Genomic DNA, 23,559 nt, shown 5'->3' with positions numbered 1-23,559 from the left:
TTCATCAAAATTTTGCCTATCCTACTTATTTTGACTATCCCCTGTAGATGGTACGCGATTAACCATGGTATGCATGTGATTTTCACGTAGATGTTATGTTTGTCACATAAGTTATGCAAAATGACAGAAAATGAACAATTATAGGAACTTTCACGTAACAATAACGTGAAAAATATTTTGAGTCTACGATGAAGACATTAGTTTTTGTGACGACAACGTGAAGACATTGGAGAAAACATGTGAAGACATAGAAAAATATGTGAACGACCCGAATTTTGCATTAGTGCATTAGTGGTGTTTTTTGCTCGACAGTTTTCGATTTGCCGGAAAGGTAGGAAGACATTTTTTCGCGGACCGTGAAGACTTTTGAAAAAATTACCTGGCAACCTTGTTCTCACACCAGTTCGCGATAAACAAGTGTGTTTGTGTTATAGAAAAAAAGCAAAAATCATGCGCTCACTGACGTCAGATATCGTTACTGTGAAGCATTATCAGCTGTCAAAATTCCGTTTGGTAAAAAGGGCAAAATTTCGTAAACCTTTTTTCTTTTCAACTGCGTACCATGCTTAAGGAGGAAATACCTTTGTTCCATCCCAGGAGATTGGTCAACAAAGGAGTGTACTTTCTTAGCTTTATCACTCCCAATGAATTTGGTATATTACTTCTTACACACGGATCGGTTGGTACGGATTGTCCTCGATCTTAGATTATATTGTATTATATTGCGCTACACAGTAGGCCTGGCCGTTGACAAGAAAAATGTATGGAAATCATTTTTTTAAATGGTGGATGTCATTTTCCAGGATCCTTTCTAGTACTGGCTGTGTTAGTGTAGACTAGACTAGATTAGACTAGACAAAAAACCAATCATTAAAAATAAGTTTGATTTAGGGGAACTGCCACATTATTCATCTCAGCCCATATATCCATCTCATTCAACATGTAAACACAATTAAAAACAAGAAAAAACGCATATTTTCTTCTCAAACCAATTTGCTAATCCATGGAATGGATTCTTCTTAGTTCACTTTAGATTCCTCATAAAGTATAATCCTCAAAAACTCACTTAAAGGCACTAAATTTCATATTGTAGTCGGGCATCTGCACTCGAAAACTCGTTTAATTCAATCACCTACCTCAGAAAACAAAATCCGCGCATCGTTCTATACGGCTACAACGGGACTCGTTCAGCAGCCAACCAAAGTTTTTTTCATCACTAGCGGACCACTTTTTATTTTAATCACTAAACAAAATCACTCACTACACTAAGAATACTTTAATCTTTGAAATGTTCACCTCAAATTTCCAAAAACATGCTTGAATTAGCAGAAATATATGAGATGAATTTTTACAATTCCTAAATTTCAACTGTATGTATTCACATATGTTTTCACTTCTTTGAAGAAAATCAATAGTTGCCAAATCAGTTTCTCGTAATACGAAAAAATCATACTGAAAATGTTGAATTATTCCGAGATAACTGCCATAAATCTACAGCACTGTAGTGGTTACCAAGGTTATTTATTTTGCACGTAAACAACTGCAGCGGATATCTAAGTAACTACTACGACGGGCTGCGGCTACGTTCATTGATGATAATGTGATTCATTCATGATTAACAGTGTGAAGAATATGGGGGCATCGTGAGATGAATAAATGAGCAGTGATTCAAGTTTTGAGATGGATATGGAAGCGTTGTGAAAAATGGTTTGTTTAACAAAATTCAGGATAAAGCTAGCTAATTTTACTAAATATTCAATGCTAAACGATTCCACAAAAGTACGTAAGCATATTTAGCTTATTTGTTCAATGATTTAGTGAAAATTAGGTGTTTAATCCGTGCATTCTTCGTGAATATCGGCTTAATAAGATGAATAATGGAGCAGTTCCTCTACTTAGAAAAAAATTCAATCAAAAAGATTTGCAACCACCAATTTTGTATAATTTATAGCGAAATTTATAATTCTCATTTCTATTTTCCATAGTAACATGGGAAACGCGATTCGAGAGAAGATTAATAAAATCAAACTTAATAAAAATTATGCATGCGTGGACTTCAAATTGTATAACAAATTAGTAAAAAAAAAAAATAACTAAAAATTGATCTTTAGTTGACATTATCATAAAAAAGCAATCATTTGTTAATCAGAGATTTTGTCGAAAGTTGATGGATAGATTTGTTTCTTTTCTTTTTTTACACTCCTCTTAAAATTTTATCATCATTGAAATGGGATTGATAGTTGTCAAGTTGTCGTCGCAACTAAATGATTGAATTTCTCAAAACAACTCATTATTCGTAGAATAGTAGAAGGCAATTAGTATTAATCAATTCTAGTTGATGTAGAGATGTTCTTGAGTCTTGCGCATCCTCATTATAAGTTAGCAGCTCAGAGTGAAGTGAGCAGTAACAGAGAAATGAGTTGGAATATTCGTCTAAGAAAAGAGAAAAGTTCTAACTGTATATGGATCAAAAATAGGTGTTTACAGCATTAAGAAAGAACGTTATTATTGGTTCCTTATTTGTTACGGCCCAGGCTTTCAATCTATATTTATATAGACTATTTAATCTCACTCATGTTTCTCAGAGACGAGTGTACCAAGATAACAAATTTATTCCCCACTTTGAGTAGGACTACGTACTTCATTTTGGCAGTGCTTAAAAAAAGCCTTTTCTACAAATCCACGGCTAACACCGATGTCCACAAAGTCTAAAAGCATGCGAGACTTCGTGACGGTGCCGCTTCTCTGTACACTAGCTCTTCGTACAGCTCATTCCAAGGCTAGGTTGAACAGCAAGTTCGAGGGACCATCCCTCTTGCTTCAGATCATCCAACGTCATAAAAACATTTCGAAATTTCATCCACTTTCCTGAAACCGTTAAGAGTCGCACGACTAAGCTTATTCGGTTTTGTTGGGAAACAAGTTTATATCTGTCAAAGCTAGTTACGTTTCACTGAGTCGTACGTCGCCTTGAAGTATATAAACATATGATGTATCTGCAAGTTGTTTTCCCGAAACTTGTCGAGAATCTATCTCAAGGTTGACATCTGGTTCGTTTTAGATCATCTCGCTCCAAAACCGCACTGGTGTCGTGCCTGGTGAAGCATTTCTCCACCTCAGCGAAGACGCGATCGTAGTGTTCACATTTCTTGCGGCGGTGAAACCTACTTTCGGTAGCTCTAGCTTCTTGGTATCTCTCCCGCATCTGACGCGTCACGCGGTTTGCTATTCCTAACGAACTACCTTCAGGCCGATTCTTTTCCTCTGACACTTCTAGACCCTCCGCACAGTTCCCACTGCACAGTGGTACGAGAGCTCAAAAACGTGAACTTAATTCATTTGCTTTCCAAATAATGGTTTCATTGACATACTATCTTCCGAAGATATTTAGTATATAAAAAGGCTCAAATTATGACAAAAAGTTTTAGTTCGAAATCTAACTTTTTAGCCTTACGTTTTAGAGATTTGGTGTCTTCAGCAAAGTTATAGATAAAGTTATTACAAAAAAACTTTGTCGAAGACACTTTTCTTCTAACTCTATTTGTTTTGGATATATAACGTTTCTTAGTAGACTTGTTTTTAAAATTAGTTTTTCTCGAATATACAAAAAACTGCAACATTTGGGAGGTAACAATGTTCGGCATATATTTGTATATCATTAAAACACACAACTTTGTAGAAGACATAAAATAGATAGCTTCCACACAAACCAAGTTATTGCCAAAAAATGTTAAAAAAGCATCCTTTTTTGTACACACCAAGAACACAAAATAGCAAAAACTAGCAGACGAAACCTGCATACAATGAAATATTATCATAATCGCTCTACGAAATCACTTTGATCGTTTGTCCCTTTTAGTATCTTCATTGCCTGATATGAAGTTCAAAAAGACAGTTCATAGTGCAATTGCAGGGCGAATATGTCATAAACTTGAACTAGTAATAGCATTGGACAATTTCACGCAAAGAATCAATCTCACTGTATCGATCTTTTTTTAGTACTGTAAATCTAGTAGGCATTTCCTAGTCCCTATTGGCCTATTGGCTATCCGAGAAGGCACAAGAAAGCCGGAACAAAGTCATCAAGAGGTATGGTGAACTTGCTGAAATATTTGGAAACGAAAAATAATTATTACCTTCATAGATACAGATTAAACCACACCAAAAAGTTTTCTAGAACAGCTTTAAATGTTGATTTACTACACCGTTTTCTAGAATCAACAGTTATTAGCAGTTTGCGAGACAAGCCACCTAATGAGCTTTGCGGTGATGCAAAATACAGGCTAGATATTTATTAGGAGGATAATGCTAATTCAGATAATAAATTTATATTTTCATACATATATTTTAGCAAAATTAAAACATAAAAATAGGGGAACTGCTCCATTATTCCTCTCATTAAGTCGATATTCACGAAGAATACACGGATTAAATACCAAATGTTTACGAAATCAGCATAGCATATTTGCATATTTGTTCGCCCGTGTGTTGCCCGCGATTGACCAGAATCAGCTGAAATTGCACAAAGAACCGTCAAAATGGTGCCTAGGAGTAGCAAGCCATTTTCAGTGTACAATTCCTGGTGATCTTTCTTTTCACTGGTCAATAACGTAGCTGGCTACGCCCAATGCAGATCAATAGAGGAAGGGATATCGGGAATGTTAGTTTAATACTTGTTGCTACTAGAGACCGAGGAATCCTCTGCATCATCCACAAGTATCAAAGGAAGGAATTAGTGTTAGTGGAAGGGAATTGATCTGGATCCATCGAGGTTCATGGTGCGATCTTTTCTACAAATTCGCGCACGATATGGTTACTTCTCGGTCTCTGGGTAACCGGCCACCAGGAGAGGGTTCGCCACAGAAGGCAGAATCACGAAAGGCAGAATCATGAAAGGCAGAACTCTATGACCCTACACACAAGGCAGAATATTTCAAAAGGCAGAATTTCGAAGGGCACGAAAGGCAGAATCACTGATAGCAGAACCTGACTCACGATAGCCAAGTGCGTGATGGCAAATTGGTGCGAATCCTGGTCATGGTATCAAAGCTTTTACTCTACATTTATTATTTAATATTATTTGGTAACCAGACATAATAACTGGTCACACAGCAATGACCAGTTTTGATGGGAGGTACAAATCAAGCCTAATTATTAGATCCGAAACGCGCAAACTGGTTTGGCTCAGGTCCTTAAGACTCTCACGGCATCGCGGAGAGTAATTTTTCGATGTTAGGTATAACTAATACTAGACGGCTTGTTGGTTATAATTAACATAAAACAATTCATGCGGCGAAGACGCATAATCGAGGGCAAGGAACCGAGGCGGCACAAAGCCGCTGTGGTTTCCGCGGTCCGAGCCGGCCGCCGACCCGCCGTCGGAAGCGGCGGCCTCTCGCACACAAACAGCTGATCTATTGGTTTTCTAGGATTATTCAAACAGGTTTTCTTTCCCTTAGTTAAGTCCGAACGAGCGGTAGCGAGTAAGGACAGCATATACTTGGACAATAGAGTCGGCCAAAGGCCGCGAGTGTGTGTTGTTAAAAAGAAAATAGACCATTTTTTGATTCTGCCATTCGTGCTCTTTGTGGTTCTGCCATTCGTTATTCTGCCTTATGAAATATTCTGCCTTTCATAATTCTGCCTTTCGTGATTCTGCCTTTCGTGATTCTGCCTTTCGATTTTCTGCCTTTCGTAGGAGACCCCCAGGAGACGATATAAATAGAACCGCGCCACGATCTAGTTATCTTCGGCGACCTACCAATCGTTAACAGTCTGTATCACACCAAACTTCGCGTTTAATGCCGTGAACTCAATTCAAATTTACCTAGAAACGAATGGATTTCGTGAAACGCAACAACCGCACGCCGTACGCAAGCTACGCAAACTACTGGTACCAGCTCAAATAACCGATAGAGCGCTGTATTAAGATAGTCACACTGAGCGCAGTCAAAATACCACGCGCGAAACTGAACTGCATTCTCCGAAAGCAAACAAGGGCGTGGTATGACGAAAAAGCCAAAACACCCGCTTTATTAGAGAAAAAAAAAGAAAAAAAGGGTACCGGCAAAACAGGAATAAATAAATTTCTTTTTGAGCGTCTTAGTAGAAGGGAATTGAATATTGAGAATAGGCCATGTTTCCATTTAATTCTACTACAGCTTGTAGTAGAATTAAATGGAAACACAACCTATTCTCAATATTCAAAACAGGAATAGATTTGGCATCCATGCAGGGTTTGTCTTTGTCGCGATTGGATAATTACAATATTTATCGAACGAACGAAACCTACTCTGAATCGTAACGTGCTAAAAAAGAACCAACGGGCGTACAGTCTCTGAAATAATGATTTGGTTTTGGTTTGGATAATGGTTTGGTACATCTCGGAAATCACAATACACCGATAATTTTAATAGCGAATTTCTTTATTCCACTGTGTGCGGTCAAAACTGCCGAGGAATAATGAAACGTCATCGCCATTCAAGATGCAAGTAAGAAAGAGATGCCAGATAATTGTTTACTAACTTAGCACGTGCGGTGGTGGGTTGAAGCTGACAAATTTTACAGTGCGCTTCGGGCAGCACGGCAGGTCAAAACTGGGTCAAAATCGAGCGAATAAAGAAGGGTTTTGACAGTAGTTAGTGCGCTTCCAGGTCAAACGAGGTGAGCGGGTGCAATAAAGAAATTCGCTATTAGATGAGCAAAGCTCACCAAGGCCGAAGACACGTTTACACCGGAGCATTATGTACGACCGCTTTATTCCCTCTCACCGACGCTACGCGAGAGGACACGGTGCTTCGATCCGATAAATTTTTGTTTTGTCTTTAAGATACCTACTGAGTATAAAAAAAACTGGCAAAGTTTCATGCACTCATAGCTTCAAAAATTAAAAAAAATGCAATATGCATATCGAACAAGACAGAATTCTAAGTTGAATGATAAAATGCCAAAGCAATCGCAATCAAAATTTAGTTGCTATTCCGACCAACAAGATTTTCACATAATTAATAAAAATTGTTTATGTGTTTCAATCTTTGTTCAAAAGCTAGAAAAATCATAAAACAAGGGCACAAAACTGGGCCAAATGTCCGTAACCGTTCGGTCAGGCCGCGATAAGTTTCTGAATTATATTCTAATGCTACAAGTTCCGTGCCAGCGTGTACAAAGGACTGAAGCTCTCACCTACTGGGGCAATTCTGATCATTCAAGCAGAGCTTTAGCAAATGAAATGACTCCACAAAACCACGCTAAAATAAATCTCGACATATTGTGAGCAATGCACCCAGATTGGCATCTACCAAAAAAATAAACAAATAAATAGACCAAGTATTTTCAAAACGGCTAACTGACAACGCAGGTAACCCTGCCGACGTCAGTGCACTGCTCACACGAGACGCATGAAACGCAAAAACTGAACATAACACTTAAACCCGATTATCCTTCTGCCGTTACACACGTTGCAAGCGATCATGCAAGACAGCTTCGATATATTCAAAGCTGGAGGAAGAACAAAACTTTTTCTCGATTGGCCTCGCTGTGTAAGATTTACTTGAGTAACTAAAAATATCTTGTACTTAGTTGTAACGTATACATACAAAATAACCTTTTCGAAATTTTGCCTACGGAGAAGAGTAAGTAGCGTGAGTAGTAAAATTTCAATAAATCTGGCAACACGACAAAAAAAATCGCGTTCCGCAGAAAAAACCGCACACCTTAATCGATCAACCCGAGATGCCAGATGTTCCTCTACAACCGCCCGAAAAACCACAAAAACGGCTCGAAATCCGCAGCTCGAAAAAAATGCATTCGCTCTTTTAAAAGTCTGCACACATTCTAAGAAAGCCCGCGCTAACGTGACAAGGCTCTGCCAAAAATCTGCTGAAAAATTAATAAATTGCAAACAGCTGCAAATCAACAAAAGTCCCCACACGGACTCCAAAAATCCGCACTCTACGTACAAAACCGGACATCTGATGGCCCTGCGATCAATAACAATATCAATGGCAAACGTTATTTCACCTTGCAAGCAGAATTTCCGTGTACATCTTGAACAGAGAGCAGTAAAAAGAGTATTAATGGAAAAGCAGTGTGTATAAAGACTCAAAACTGGACGAACTCGAAAAACCTTCACTAGCTAATTTTAGTAAATTAACCGAGAAAATGTTTTGCAGATAAATCCGATATGGGTAAAATTAACCCACATCTGGGTATTGCCAGCTGCTCGAAAAGAAATTTCCTGCAAGTCCCGCCAAGCCCACCAAATCAGAGGTGCCAAAACCACAGTTGTATCCTTCTATTCCCTCCTTTTTGTCAACATGAAAAGCAATTCCTCTGTCTCAGCACTCTCCACACAGCAATGTCCACATCATATCGCATCACCAAAACTGATACTTATCCTATTCCTCATCACTGATCCTCGTTGTGGGAGCCATCATGGTGTTGCGAGCAGGTTCGCACGCCAGCCGTTTTGACACCGACACTAACACTAACACTAATACTCGACACCGTGAAGCCGCGAAGCAATGAGCAAACTGCAATTTTTCCTAATGTTCATATGAACCTCCATTTGCACTAACAGGTACACCTCCACTTTCACCGACAGAATGCATTAAAAGAACTGAATTGCATTTAACTCCGGCCACTTTACTTCCCGAAAACAATACAAATTTCATCTTTTTCGCGAGTTGGATATTTTTCAAACCTGTGCAAATTAACAGTGTTGCCGAAACTCCTCAAATTTTTACGAAATCATTGTACAAATAAACTAAAAATGCTTACGTGCTCTTATGGGATCCTTCAGCATTGTATATTTGGTAAAATTAGCTAAATTTATCCTAAATTTTGTAAAACAAACCATTTTTCACAATGCTTCCATATCCATCTCAAAACTTGAATTACTGCTCAATTATTCATCTCACGACGCCCCCATATTCATCACACTGTTAATCATGAATGAATCACATTATAATGAATGAACGTAGCCGCAGCCCGTCGTAGTAGGTTATCTAGATAACCGCTGCAGTTGTTTACGTGCAAAATTGGTAACCTAGGTAACCACTACAGTGCTGTAGATTTATGTCAATTATGTCAGAATAATTCAACATTTTCAGTATGATTCTTTCGAATTAACAGAAACTGATTTGGCAACTTTTGATTTTCTTCAACGCAGTGAAAACAGATGAAAACACATACAGTTGAAATTTAGGAATTGTTGAAATTCATCTCATATATTTCTGCTAATTCAAGTTTGTTTTAGGAAATTTGAGGTGAACATTTCTAAGATTTATGTATTCTTAGTGTAGCGAGTGATTTTGTTTAGTTATTAATAAAAAGAGTGGTCCGCTAGTGATGAAAAAAACTTTGGTTGGTTACTGAACGAGTCCCGTTGTAGCCGTATAGAAAAATGCGCGGATTTTGTTTTCTGAGGTAGGTAATTAAATTAAATGAGTTTTTGAGTGCAGATGCCCGACTATAATACCAAAATTAATGCTTTTAAGTGAGTTTTTGAGGATTATACATTATGAGGAATCTAAAGTTAACTAAGAAGATTCCATTCCATGGAATAGCAGATCAAGAAGAAAATATACGTTTTTTCCTGTTTTCATTTGTGTTTTCATGTTTATGAGATGGATATATGGGCTGAGATGAATAATGGAGCAGTTACCCTATAATTTAATTATTAGAACAATGCAATAGATGATACAACACTTTTAATTTGGAAAAAGTATGCAGTGATCAGTAACCTGGCCAACGTTTGACGTGTATTGTCATCGTAAACGTTGAGTAAGGCTGTTTTTAAAACAAAACTTAGTCAATGAAGATACTGAAAGGGACAAACGATCAAAGTGATTTCGTAGAGTGATTATGATAATATTTCATTTTATGCAGGTTTCGTCTGCTAGTTTTTGCTATTTTTGTGTGTACAAAAAATGATGCTTTTTTAACATTTTTTGGCAATAACTCGATTTGTATGGAAGCTATCTATTTCGTGTCTTCTACAAAGTTGTGTGTTTTAATGATATACAAATATATGCCGAACATTGTCATCTCCTAAATGTTGCAGTTTTTTGTATATTCGAGAAAAACTAATTTTAAAAACAAGTCTAATAAGAAACGTTATATATCCAAAACAAGAATAGTTAGAAGAAAAGTGTCTTCGACAAAGTTTTTTGTAATAACTTTATCTATAACTTTGCTCAAGACACCATTTCTCTAAAACGTAAGGCTAAAAAGTTAGATTTTGCAGCGCCACTAGCGGTTGAGTTTCGAACTAAATTTCTTTGTCATGATTTCAGCCTTTTTATATACTAGATATCTTCGGAAAATAGTATGTCAATAAAACCATTATTTGGAGAGCAAATGAATTAGGTTCACGTTTTTGAGCTCTCGTACCACTGTGCACTGCCGTACCTATCCCCTCGCGCACTGTTACATTAACCGCGTCGTGAATGTGCTTTCACTGCTCGTTCAGGTCCAAAAGACCGCACATTGATAACGTCTTAAGCATCAAAATAAGTACTACAGACGGCCATTCCCCTGGCCGCAGCGAAGTTCACTAACCTCAAGCCATTGGCATCGGTGGTAGATTGAATGCTCTTCCTATCAATAACGAGACGAAAGAATTGCTCTCGTTTGGCTTGTGCGTTCATATCTCCAACTACGATTATTACGTCGTGTTGTGGACACTTTCCATACGTTTTTTCAAAGAGCTTGTCGAAATTGTTCATTACGTCGACGGTTTTGTATTTGTCAGCATGACACGTTGATAAGGCTGTATTTGACGAATTGGATCATGATCCTCAATACGCATTGATGGTCGCCATCCCTGTTGAAGATGTGACACATGAAAGAAGAGGTTAGGTTCACGTTCTCCGGTTTTTTGCCAACGTACTTCGTATTTCGCCACTCTCTTGTCAAGCCTTACAGAGCCCAAATATTCCAAGTGCCAATTTTCCAATCGTTGACCTTTGTCGTTTGTTTACGTCTATAGCGGAGAGCTGTACAAAACGTACCAGTTAAGCATTAACGCAATTTACAGTGACTCTAATCATGTTTAGCGACATTGAACATGTTAGGATCTATATAATGTATGCTTATGACGAAGCTTATTCTAAAATACTCAATTTCAATGTTATTTTTGATGGCCAAGATGCACCACAAAAAAGGTCTATATTCTCCAATGGAAAGGGTCATATGCTCCTACCAAAAACCAGCAAGTGAAATGAGAAGCATTTGAAGTCTCAGAAGTAAAATCAAACATTTTTTATTCTCGCTGCCGACTACGAGCTAAAATTAAATCTAAAATTAAAACTAACATATTTCTTTTATTCAGTGGTTTGTTGTCATTGTTCTTTTGTGTTCATGTAGCCATAGGTAAGCAGCATAAATGGTGTGTGCCACTGAGTCTGGATATCACGGAAGGCTTCTATTCCTCGGGTCCTGACGAATTCGTGTGGGATCTGATTTCTGATTCCAAATTCGAGATCCAAACGTATTCTTGTCGTTTTGTTGGGAAAAGGCGGAAGAGAATGGGACTAGATTGGGGCATGGATGGATTTCAGGAAAACGTGTAGGCCCCCATATACATGTAGATAGAACATACTTTATATCGTCAAGTAATCTTCTGCGGCGTTGTACGTTCTATCCCAATTTGATTGTCGATCGTTTTTGAGTACAAGTTGATGAAAGAAAGTGAAGTAGGATTAGACAATCTTCAAGAAAAAATCGATCTTTGAACTTCTGGTAACGCACGTAAAAGCAGCATCAACATCAGCAGGCTCCGTTGACATCTGTCACTTTGTAGAATGGTCAATTGCAGAATTGCATACGTCAAAACATCACATTTTTTGCTCTTTTGTTTGTGGAATGTAATACAAATTAGCGATGATTGAAAAAGAGATATTGTATATCATATCTACTTGTGCGTCACCATGCGTGTTATGGGTAAAAATAATCTAATGGAGGCATTATGATGTCACAACTGCACCCAACGTTTCAACATTTCCATCTGATAAGACAACAATCACTCATAATTGAATCTAAAAAATTGCTGCACACTGCAAACAAATCAGAATTTCAAAATATCGGTAAAATCAAATCGAGGAATAAACGATCTTTTGGATTTTTTTCAAGTCTGAAGAATCTATTAAAAAAATAGAAAATCGGAGTGGAAAAGATCGATCCAAGGTCAACCAATCCTAAAGGGAAATAAATTGAAATATGCATGGTATTATAAATTCCTAAAATATGCATATGAAATATGCATAGTATTATTAATTCCTAAAGGGTGAGAGTTAGAGGAACCACAGTTTTTGCCTTTCTCCTAGAAAGGTATAGCAATCACTGAAAAAACCAAAGGTATAAAAGTGCTCCAAAGGGTCGAATCTCGTATATCAATCGACTTAGTTCGACGAGCTGAGCATTTTCTGTATGTGTGTGTGTGTGTGTGTGTGTGTGTGTGTGTGTGTGTGTGTGTGTGTGTGTGTGTGTGTATGTATGTAACGGTCTCCCAACCTCACTCAATTTTCTCAGAGATGGCTGGACCGATTTTAATGAAACTAATGCAAATGAAAGGTCTAGTTGCCCCATAAGACCCTATTGAATTTTATTGTAATCGGATTTTTAGTTTCGAGGTTATGTATCAAAATGTGAAAATCACAAAACTTCATTATCTCAGAAACTACAAAACCGGTTTGAACAAAATTGGTATCAAAAGAACGGGCTTGTTTTTTGAACCATTTGTGAAATAATTTTATAATGATTGGACTTTTAGTTCAAAAGTTATGCAAAGAAACGTGTTTCAAACACTGTTTAAACTCACTCACTTTTCTCTGAGATGGCTGGACCGATTTTCACAAAATTAGTGTCATATGGAAGGTCTTGTTGCCCCATAAGACCTTATTGAATTTAATTGTTATTGGACTTTAACTTTGTCCGTTATGTATAATAATGTAAAATCAGGTTATGACAAGAAACATGTTTCTAAGACTGTTTGGACTCACCCACTTTTCTCAGAGATGGATGGACCGATTTTCACAAAATAAGTTGCAATAGAAAGGTCTAGTAGCCTGATAAAACCCTATTGAATTTTATTATAATCGGACTGTAACTTTGTCTGTTATGTATCAAAATGTAAAAGTTATGAAACTGCATTATCTCAGAAACTTCACAACCGATTTGAACAAAATAGGTATCAAATGAACGGACTGCCTTCAAAACCCCTAAATAATGAATTTTATGGTGATTGAACATGTAGTTCGAAGATTATAAAAAGAAATGGTTCAGAAAACTTTTTTAAATTCACTCGCTTTGCCAAAAATCTTAGTTTTAAATTGAAGGTCCAGTTGCTGTATCGGTACCCATTACATTAGATTAAAATACTGGTTGACAAAATCGAAAAAAAAATGCTGCTCTAAAGCTCACAATAGTTGCCCTAGAAAGAAAAAGATTCACAGGAAAAGCTGTAATTCTCTCAAAGATTACACGACTTATTTAAAGAAAACATGTGTCAAACGAATAGGTTGTTACTCAAACTTACAAAGAAACAAAACCCAAAAGGCTGTTTAAAACTAGCTGCTTTGATCAAAGTTCGAAATTGGGAGTCATTATGATAGAAAAACTATTTAATCAGTGCAAATATTACGTCAAATCTCAAATACTATGCTCCAATTATTCTTTCAAATACAACATCAATATTCTAAAATCCAAAGAGTGGGTATACCTTTTTGCCTTTCTCCTAGAAAGGTATAGCAATCACTTGCAAAACCGAAAGTATAAAAGTGCTCCAAAGGGCCGAATGGCATATATCACTCGACTCAGCTCGACGAGCTGAGCATTTTCTGTATGTGTGTGTGTGTATGTGTGTGTGTGTGTGTGTGTGTGTGTGTGTGTGTGTGTGTGTGTGTATGTGCAGATTTTTATTCTCACTCACTTTTCTCAGATATGGCTGGACCGATTTTCATGAAATTAATTGCAAATGAAAGGTCTTGTTGTCCCATAAGACCCTATTAAATTTTATTGTAATCGGATTTTTAGTTTAGAGGTTATGTTTCAAAATGTGAAAATCACGGCACATCATTATCTCAAAAACTACACAACCGATTTGAACAAAATTGATTTCAAATAAACGGGCTACCTTAAAAACCCTAAACTTTTGAATTTTATGAAGATTGAACTTGTGGTTCAAAAGTTATGAAAAGAAACGTGTTCTGGAGACTGTTTAATCTCACTCATGTTTCTCAGAGATGGCTGGACCGATTTTCATAAAATCAGTGTCAAATGGAAGGTCTAGTTGCCCCATAAGACCTTATTGATTTGTTTTGTAATCGGACTATTACTTTGCCTGTTATGTTTAAAAATGTGAAATCCAGATAAGAAAAGGAACATATTCCGAAGACTACTTGGGCTCACTCACTTTTCTCAAAGATGGCTGACCCGATTTCCACAAAATTAGTGTCAAATGAAAGGTCTAGCTGCCTCATAACACCCTATTGAATTTTACTGTAAGCGGACTGTAACCTCGTCTGTAATGTATCGAAGTGTGAAAATCACGAAACTTCATTATCTCAGAAACTACACAACCGATTTGAACAATCTCTTATATATAAAATAAAGTAACATATATGTGCGACCACCCATAATTATACAACGGAGTCCAATTTGAGCTGGCTTTGTTTCGTTGTGTTCGTCTTTGTCCAAGGAAAATTGTTACGGCGAGAAAACTAGGAAAATTGAAAGGCAAATGGTAGAATTCACGAAAGTAGAATTTCCATATAACGAAGAAATGAGATCGCAGAAGACGCAATGAACAACAATAATATGACAGCAATTTAAAACAGGTGACTCTCGACAGTTACTTTTAAATCATCCTTTAAAACCTACCACCGGAAATTAAATACAAATAGGAGTACACTCGACTGGTGGTTACCGTCACGGTAATCAGTTGAACTATCTAAACGAATGAAAATGCAGCTCTGTCTGTCTGATCCATATATGCTTGGAAACCACTGAACTGATCGGCGTGAAATTTCGTATATAGAGATTTTAGGGGCCGAGCAAGGTGACTAAGATAGTTCGAGACCCCTCCCTTCTCTGGAAAGGAGGGGTCCCATACAAATGAAACAAAAATTTCTGCACATCTCGAAAACTGACCAAGCAAATGGAACCAAATTCGGCATATGGATGTCTTTAGGGGAAACAAATATGTCCATATTGGTTCGACACCCCTCCCTCTTCTAAAAAGGAGGGGTTTCATACCAATGGAACACAAACTTCTGCACGTCTCCAGGACTAACCAAATAAATGGAACCAAAAATGCGGCAGGTGAATATTTTTAGGAAAAACAAATATGCCCATAATAGTTTAACACCCCTCTCTCTTTTATAAGGGAGGGGTTCCATACAAACAAACCACAAATTTCGCACAGCTCGAAAACCAATCAAGCAAATACAACCAAATTCGGTTTGTGAATGTTTTAAGATGTAACAAATATGTCTATAATGGTTCGACACTCTTTCCTCTTCTGGAAGGAAGGGGTTCGATACAAATTAAACACAAATTTCTGCACATCTCGAGAACTAACCAATTAAATGGAACCAAATTTGGCAAGTGAATATTTTTAGGGGTAATAAATATGTCCATTATAGTTTGACACCCCTCCTTCTTCTGGGAGGATGGGGTTTCCTACGAATGAAACTCAATTTATTTCACAACTCCAGAACTAATCGAGTAAATGGAACCAAATTTAGCATGTGCAGGTTTTTGGGGGCAAACAATATTTTAATGGGGGTTCAACATCCCTCCCACTTCTGGGTGGGAGGGCTCTTATACAAATCAAACATAAATTTCGAAGGTGGTTTGATACTCCTCCGTACTATGGAAGCTTACAATGATCGGGTGGTACACAGGAGTCAAAACTCGACTCCAGACACCATATTTAAATTTAAGATGGAAACTTCCAGGTATTTCCGGAATCGTAATGGTGCACTGATGCCACAAGTCGACCTCAGACAACATTTTGAATTCTAAGATGGCGACTTCCGGTGTCTGGAAAACAGCCGAAAATGACCCCAAATAACACCCAATATAAGTGTTTCTCAAACCAGAATGACGCTCAGGGGCTAGATATTGTCTCCAAATGTCATTTTGATATCCAAGATGGGAACTTCTGGGTCCGGAAAAACCGCCGAAAAAGGCCGAATATTACTTAACCCTGTAGTGCTCAGTGCCGCCTCTAGACGGTCTTCAGTCAAACCTCTAAAAAGCTTCAATAAGGACTTAAAAAATGTTTATAAGGCTTTATAGTGATTTTTTCGAAGTCCGTCTAAAAATTAATTTGGCCACTAGAGGGTTAATATGGATATTTCCGTAATCGAGATGATGCATAGAAGCCAGGCATTGACCCTGGACACTATTTTGAATTCAAAGATGACCACTTTCAGTTTCTGGAAAACAACAAAATTACTGAATACCACCCAATATGAGTATTTCTGAAATCAGATTGATGCCAGAAAAACAGCTGAAAATGATCGAATACCACTCAATATGGATATTTACAGAATAAAGGTGATGTACAGAAGCCAAAAGTCGAGTCATTTCGATAAAACCAATCATTTCAGACGATTTGCCTTTTGACTTTGATCATATCCTATGGCCGATTCATCGTGCATTTACAGACTATAAACAAATCGCAAGGAATCAATAAATTTGGGATGTTTAAAGTTATTAAATTATACACAAAAATGGGCCGGGTCAGCTAGTATTGATATAAAATGAACGAGCTAGTTAAGGGTTAACTGATGAATTATGATTGAACACGTGGTTTAAAAGTTTGGCTGCCCTATACTGTTTTAGGCTGTTTTTCACAAAGCGTAAGTCGCCATCTTGGATTGCAAAATGATATTTAAGATAATTTCTAGCCTCTGAGCGTCATGCTGGTTGAAGAAACACCCATATTGGGTGTTATTCGATCATTTTCGCCTGTTCCCCAGGAACCGGAAGTCGCCAACCTAGAATCCAAAATGGGATGTATGGTTGATTTCAGCTGCTGTGTATCATTCTAGATCCGGAGATACTCATGTCAGACGGAAATCGGCCATTTTTGGCTGTTTTCCAGAAACCAGAAGTTGCCATCCTACAATTCATAGTGGTGTTCTTGCAACATTCTGGCTCCGGAGATACTCATATTGGGTGGTATTTGGTCACTTTGGGCTGTTTTTCAGAAACCGAAAGTCGTCATTTTGAATTTTGAAATTGCCTGTGAAATCAATATCTGTCATCTGGGCGTAATTCTGGTTCCGAAAATATTCATATTGAATAGTATTTGGTCATTTCCGGCTGTTTCTTGTCTTAAAATTCAAGATTGTGTCTGTGATCAATTTTTAGCTTCTGTGCATCTTTCTGGTTCCGGAGATACTCATATTTAATGGGAATCGTCCATTTCAGGCTGATTTCCAGAAACCGGAAGTTGCCATCTTACAATCCAAAATGTTGCCTAAGGTCGATTATGGAACATGTTTTTTACCACTAAAACATTCACCTGCCAAATTTGGTTCCATTTAGTTGGTTAGCTCTCGAGATGTGCAGAAAATTGTGTTTCATTTGTATGGCATCCCTCCCTTCCAAAAGAAGGAGGGGCGACAAAACATTATGGACATATTTTTTATTATTTTTTGTTCTCGAGTTGTGCAGAAATTTATGTTTCATTTGTATGGGACCCCTCCCTTCCAGAAAAGGGAGGGGTCTCAAACTATCATGGGAACCTTTATCGGCTTACAACAATAGTCCTTACTAATGGACGCAGTTGTGTTTCGGCGCTACAGGGAAAAAAAAACCTTTATCGGCACCAAAAACCCCTACATACAAATTTTCACGCCGATCGGTTCGGTAATTTTCGAGCCTATATGGATCAGACAGACAGACAGACCGGATTGCATTTTGATATGTATAGATTACAGCATCAATATTTTTTAAGAGGGAATATACATTTATTGGATTGAAGCGTTCTTGTAAAACTATTTTTACAAATACAATTTTGAACGAGAAAGGCTGGGTCTGACCGCTAGGTGGATTAATTTAGGTATTTGGATTATATTTGGGAATTGAAGGATGTTTTCCAGAAACCGGAAGTCGCAAATTCGGATTTCAAAATAAAGTATGGAGTTGATTCCTGGCTTCTGAGCATCATCCCGGGTACTGAAAAACTTACATTGTGTAATGTTTGTCCCTTTTAGACTGATTTCCAGAAGCCGGATACTACTGTCTAGTAATTTAGAATGGCGTCTGAAGAAAGGATTTCTGGCCTCCGAATATCACACCGCTACCCCAAATCTTTTTGGTCATCTGGATTGAAAATGGGGTTCGAGGTCGGATTCTGGCCACTGGGTATAATCCAGGTGTGCAGCTCGATTCGAGCGATTTTCGCTATTTTCTAGTACGTCACATACTGCCAGTTTTGCTTTAAGCTCAAAAGGAGCTGTCATTGTCATTTGTCCTTCGGCTAATCCAACCCGCAAAATCTAAAAAAATACGAAAAACGAAACATAACGCCCACCAGCGATCATTTAGTTTTGTTCGAGTTCGAAACGAAATGCGCAATGTCACCCCAGGTTTCAAGAACCCTCATTGATTGGTATTTGCCCATTCATTGGATGCCCCTCAGAAACGATTAGTAATATCAACCGCATTAAAGAATTCAAATTAATGTTTAAGGAACAACATTTAATTATGAATTATTCGAAATCTACTAACTAGAGTTGACAAAAACAATCTAAATATTTATACGCAGTATATAAGTACAAATCGATTATACCTCGATCAAAAACAAAATCGTATCATATATTTAAAAGGATTTAATGTTATTTGCATGTTTATGTGTTAATGTATGTTTATATGTGTGTGAATGTTATATTTTAAATGTTCGGTATAGTTGTGTGAACAAAACAAGAGAATAACAAATTCAGCAGAAATTATCAAAGTGTATTTTTTAAGTGTTGGTGTAAATCTATTTTCACAAATAATAAGTTCGAATGAGAAGGGCTGGGTCTCACCGCTAGGTGGATTAATTTAGGGGTTTGTATTATTTGCTGGTCAAGTTACCATAAAAACTACTATAAAATTCATGTATAATTACATGTTGGACAGAGCCACAGATAATTCTAAGGAGAATTGAGTGCATTGGTTGCTTGTATCCGAGTCGGTACCACGTGGAGGTAAGGATAGGAGATGCTGGGCAGTATGCTAAGGGTCGCACTGAGGTCTGCCAACTAGTAAGGGTTGTAATATTGGTATGTTTTGCCCAGCCGTTGAGCAATTTTTTCTTATACTAAACATTTCCAAGTCGTTTGAATCGATGAATGGCTTTTAATAGTGTTCAGCATATGTCTGTGTATGACATATTTATTAGTATAGCTCAAATATTTGAATAAACAAAAGTCTTTATTAGTTTTTTATACCAAAGATGAAGTGATGATTGCTGTTTAAAGGTTCTTGATTGTTACTCGCCACCAGTATCGTACTGTGAAAATTACACAAAGCTTTATTTTAATTTCATTTCAGCAAATTTAAGCAAAGAACTCGTAGAAGAGTTTCTGATCGACGGTAAGAAATGACTAGAACATAAACACTGAAAACCTGACCGCCTTTTTTTTCCATGCAAATTTTATTCAAAATCGTATCTTTATGTGTTAAACATAATGAACAAAATTTCAAAATCCTAAAATTGCACATTCATTTCCATTTTCAGCCTTTAATTGTAGGTGGCGAATCAACGCAACCCAACGAGTACCCTATGGCAGCAGCTATTATCGAAGTTTCATCAAAATCTCTAGTATGCGGTGCAACCATAAGTAGGTTCAATTTTGCTAACATACACGAGCTATAGTTTTATGTTAAACATAATCCTGTTATTACGTACATCACTAATCCTAATTCCTTTTCCCAGTTACCGACCGACACGCCTTGACAGCAGCCCACTGCATCTCCGGACGTTCGATCTCCAATACCGCACTGTTGGTGGGTGACCATAACATAAAGACCGGAACTGACACCGCCTACGCCAAACTGATGCTGATTTCAACTTTCACCATCAATACGGCCTACAATGCCCAAGCCAAAACCAACGATATCGCACTGGTTCGAACAACCGATCAGATTGTCTTCAACGCTGGCGTTAACCGAGCCTGTCTGCCGTATATTTACTCGACGTCAACCTTCAATGGCGTCTACCTGACTACCCTCGGTTGGGGTACGCTGGACTTCGGAGGTGCCATGGCGACTGATTTGCAAAAAGTAGCGCTTCAGGTCACACCTCTGGCAGACTGTCGGTCAAAACTCTCTGGAATGAACACAGTTCAGGATAGCCAAATCTGTACCTATACCGCAGGTAAGGATAGCTGTCAGTACGATTCGGGTGGTCCGATGCTGTACGTGGACGCAACTGGAGGCAAAGCGTACGCTGTTGGAGTGATCAACTACGGAATCACGTGCGCCTCGAAATATCCTAGCGTAAGCGCCCGCGTTACCTCCTACTTGAGCTGGATCGAAACCAACACTGCCTTCAGCTTCTGCGAAAAACCGTAGCGCAAATGTATCACGTGCGGATTTGAAGCAGAAAAATAAAACAGATTCGAAATTAAAAGCGGTTTTTAAAAATAATTACTAGTGAAAGGCTCTCATTAGGAATTCCGTTCGCACAGTTGAAACATCGGCAACCGTCGTCGGTGGCAGCAGTGCGATAAGAAATGAATTACATGCCTTGGGTTGTCCGGTAGTATGCATTCCATGTGCTTGGCATTTCTACTGTTCTGCTGTATCGCAGCAACTAGTCGTGATACGGATAGCATGGGGGCTATTCTCTGTTTGTTTTCGCTTGCTTATCAATTTGGATGCAGCACGATACTGGTTTGGAGTTTAGTTTGATATAAACAATTAGTACAATAAAACTTTATGGGAGAAGCATCGTATTCGTTTATCACTCATTGACCTTGCTTAATGTGTTTTCCTAACTACAACTCATCCGAACAAAAACTACCTTTGAACATCGTCAGCAGCGTAATGTGCTTTAATTTATGTCTGTGTGGCAACTCCTTCCGCTTTGGGAATTGCACTGAAAGCTTAACGCTATTTAACATTCACTGGACAGAAAGCATCGTAAATTGCTTTGTACTCAGTGTTACAACATAACCCATTTGCGGCGCTCCCCTTTCCTCCATCCCACTTTCAGGACCTGTCGCAGCGGGTTTTGTCACCAGCAGCCGGTTTCAATATTTATTCGCGACCACTAAATAAATGGCGAACCCATTCGGAATCGAGCCTTTCGCTGCAATGGAAGCTGCGTGTGTATGCATGTGAAAACTCAGCATCACCGAGCCTAACTTAGCGAGAGAGTTTCCTGGTTGGAATATGAATGCAGGCTTTCGCCAACGAAAATTGCGTCCATTGTGAACAGACATAATTTACCAACCATTAAGAAAGAATAGTCTTATTTCCGTCCGATTCAGCCGTTGCTGCTTTCGTACGTTTGCTTAGTTAAGCTCAGACGCAGATTTCCGCTCCAGTGATCAATTTCGAAACGAAAATTTTCCATTTGTAAAAATTGATTCCCGGAGCAGCCAGCTTAGGCTTCTGTCTCAGGTTTTGATATCATACAGCGAACATCTGTTCGGAAAATTTTGCTATCCGTAGGGAAATATAACACCATCTGTGTTTAGTTTTTCACTGACTGATATCATAAATATCTTCACGCCCAGCAAACTTAACATGAGTTTCATCCTTTCTCATACATGGGGGGCTCCCGAGGAAGTTTTGAACATACGGAAGCAATCGGAAACATCAAACGGGCAACCTACCCTTCGTTCCGGTTGAATTGAGCTAATATTAGTGGAAAGGAAGCAATTGTGCCACTCAAGATTAGCTACGGTTGCCGGATTTATGCTCTCTCCCTGGTTGAAAATTTATGTTATTTATATGCTTTCGGCTCGCTTTTGCCACTTCTCTGATTTCGTTTGAAATACTTACATAATATTATGTTTCATGGGAACCAGGTTAAAGTTTAATTTTTGTTGGCGATAGCTTGGCTTTGAGCAGGATTTGCTTCATTTGATCAATGAGTGCAACAAGACAACCATCTAATTTGTTTGAAACGTCAGGATAAGCTAATGAATTTATAGTTATTTTTTCAATTTAGTTGTTATTCGACACTATATTTGGCCAATTCCATAATATGGTGTGTTTATTTTGAATCATAGTTAATAGCAATAAAATCACCAACCAATTGCGATGTAAAGCGTTGCCATCCACCTTACTTAAGAAGTAAACGCGTAGCATTGTAGAATTGACAAAATTTGTGACTATTGATGATCCAATAATACAATACTGGCGTAATTATTTATTCCTATATTTTTGTTAACTGGTTTATTTTGGTATGAAATTTATATTGCTATAACTGAAACTACTGTCTCAATTTCAGTTAAGAAATTATATCGACCATCAGTACTGATATTTTTTTTTCATCCATCATAATTGATGGGATGAAACTTGAATAGATTTCCATTCTATTAACACTGCTTCCGAATTTAAGCGTTGTGTTGATCGTAAATATCAACGTTTGTGGGATTTTAAAAAAAATTTGATTGTGATGCTCCATGATATTTTTATACCCATGCTATGCAATATCTTAGGTTTTTAAACGCATTACGAACGTAATTATCTGACGTTTTCCCTTAGCGCTTTTCTAATTTTTGATAAGTTTGTTGTGAGAGTCACAAGAAAATTTGAAATATGTTTTATGGTCATCGCTCAGAATAATTTTGAAATGTTTTAGCCCACGTACTTTATATTATAAGTAATTCATTTTTTTCCGGTTTGAAGTTTTGCAGAGCACCTGTGTTGACCAGTGTTATCATGAGATTTTGTTTACTGTTTGCCAGAGTTATATAAGTTTTAAGCAATACGGGTTTTTTTCGTGGTCGTACCGTTGAAACAAATCTTGTGAATCTGAGCAATTCCACAAAAAACGGGCAAATTTAATCGACCATTTTTGATTTGGTTGAAACTTCGCATAGACGTTTCCATATGCCAAAGATGTCATTTTGTGCTATTGGTTGAATTTTTGGAACACTTTTTATTTTTGAGGAGCTATTGAAAAAAAACCTTCTTTTCGAAAAATCATAGTTTTTTTTCCTGATTTCTCCATGATCGGACCGGTTGCATTGTTTAGGTAATCTTTTGTAGTTTTTTTATGAAAAAAATTGTTTTTTTTAAAAAGGAGCTTTTACAGATATTTAATTTTTATTTTAGTTTACCTTTTTTTTAAAAAAAATTTTTTTAGTGTACATGTTTTTTTCGGTGAGACAAAATTCTTATCTATACTTTGTCGAAGACGTCACACCGATCAAACAAACCGTTTTGGCTTTAAAAATATCTGTAATCATCAATACCTTCCCAAAATAACATTTTTCAGTGGCTTCTCAAAAAAGAGTCGTGCTCCAAAAAATTAAACCAATAGCACAAAAACGCATCTTTTGCCTATAAAGACGTCCATGCAAAGTTTCAACCAAATGA

The 23,559-nt window shown here is 37.6% G+C and overlaps 2 protein-coding genes across 2 annotated transcripts in view; one reads left to right on the top strand and one right to left on the bottom strand.

Annotated features, from left to right (window-relative positions):
- The window catches only part of LOC129724722 (uncharacterized), a 51,529-nt gene extending 50,290 nt beyond the window's left edge, over window positions 1-1,239 (bottom strand). Inside the window, exon 1 of the mRNA XM_055679855.1 lies at window positions 1,137-1,239. The gene's annotated coding sequence lies outside the window, so the exon portion shown is untranslated. The remainder of the gene's footprint in view (window positions 1-1,136) is intronic.
- The window catches only part of LOC129724723 (venom serine protease-like), a 29,557-nt gene extending 8,652 nt beyond the window's left edge, over window positions 1-20,905 (top strand). The window contains exons 2-3 of the mRNA XM_055679856.1: window positions 19,742-19,844; window positions 19,940-20,905. Coding sequence (XP_055535831.1) covers window positions 19,742-19,844; window positions 19,940-20,577 — 741 coding nt within the window. The 3' untranslated portion in view covers window positions 20,578-20,905. The remainder of the gene's footprint in view (window positions 1-19,741; window positions 19,845-19,939) is intronic.
- The last annotated feature ends 2,654 nt before the right edge of the window (window positions 20,906-23,559 follow it).

This window comes from Wyeomyia smithii, chromosome 2 (genome assembly GCF_029784165.1).
Source record: "Wyeomyia smithii strain HCP4-BCI-WySm-NY-G18 chromosome 2, ASM2978416v1, whole genome shotgun sequence".
Classification (NCBI taxonomy): domain Eukaryota; kingdom Metazoa; phylum Arthropoda; class Insecta; order Diptera; family Culicidae; genus Wyeomyia; species Wyeomyia smithii.
Note: the sequence above shows the minus strand (reverse complement) of the source record. Positions and strands in the feature narration are given on the sequence as shown.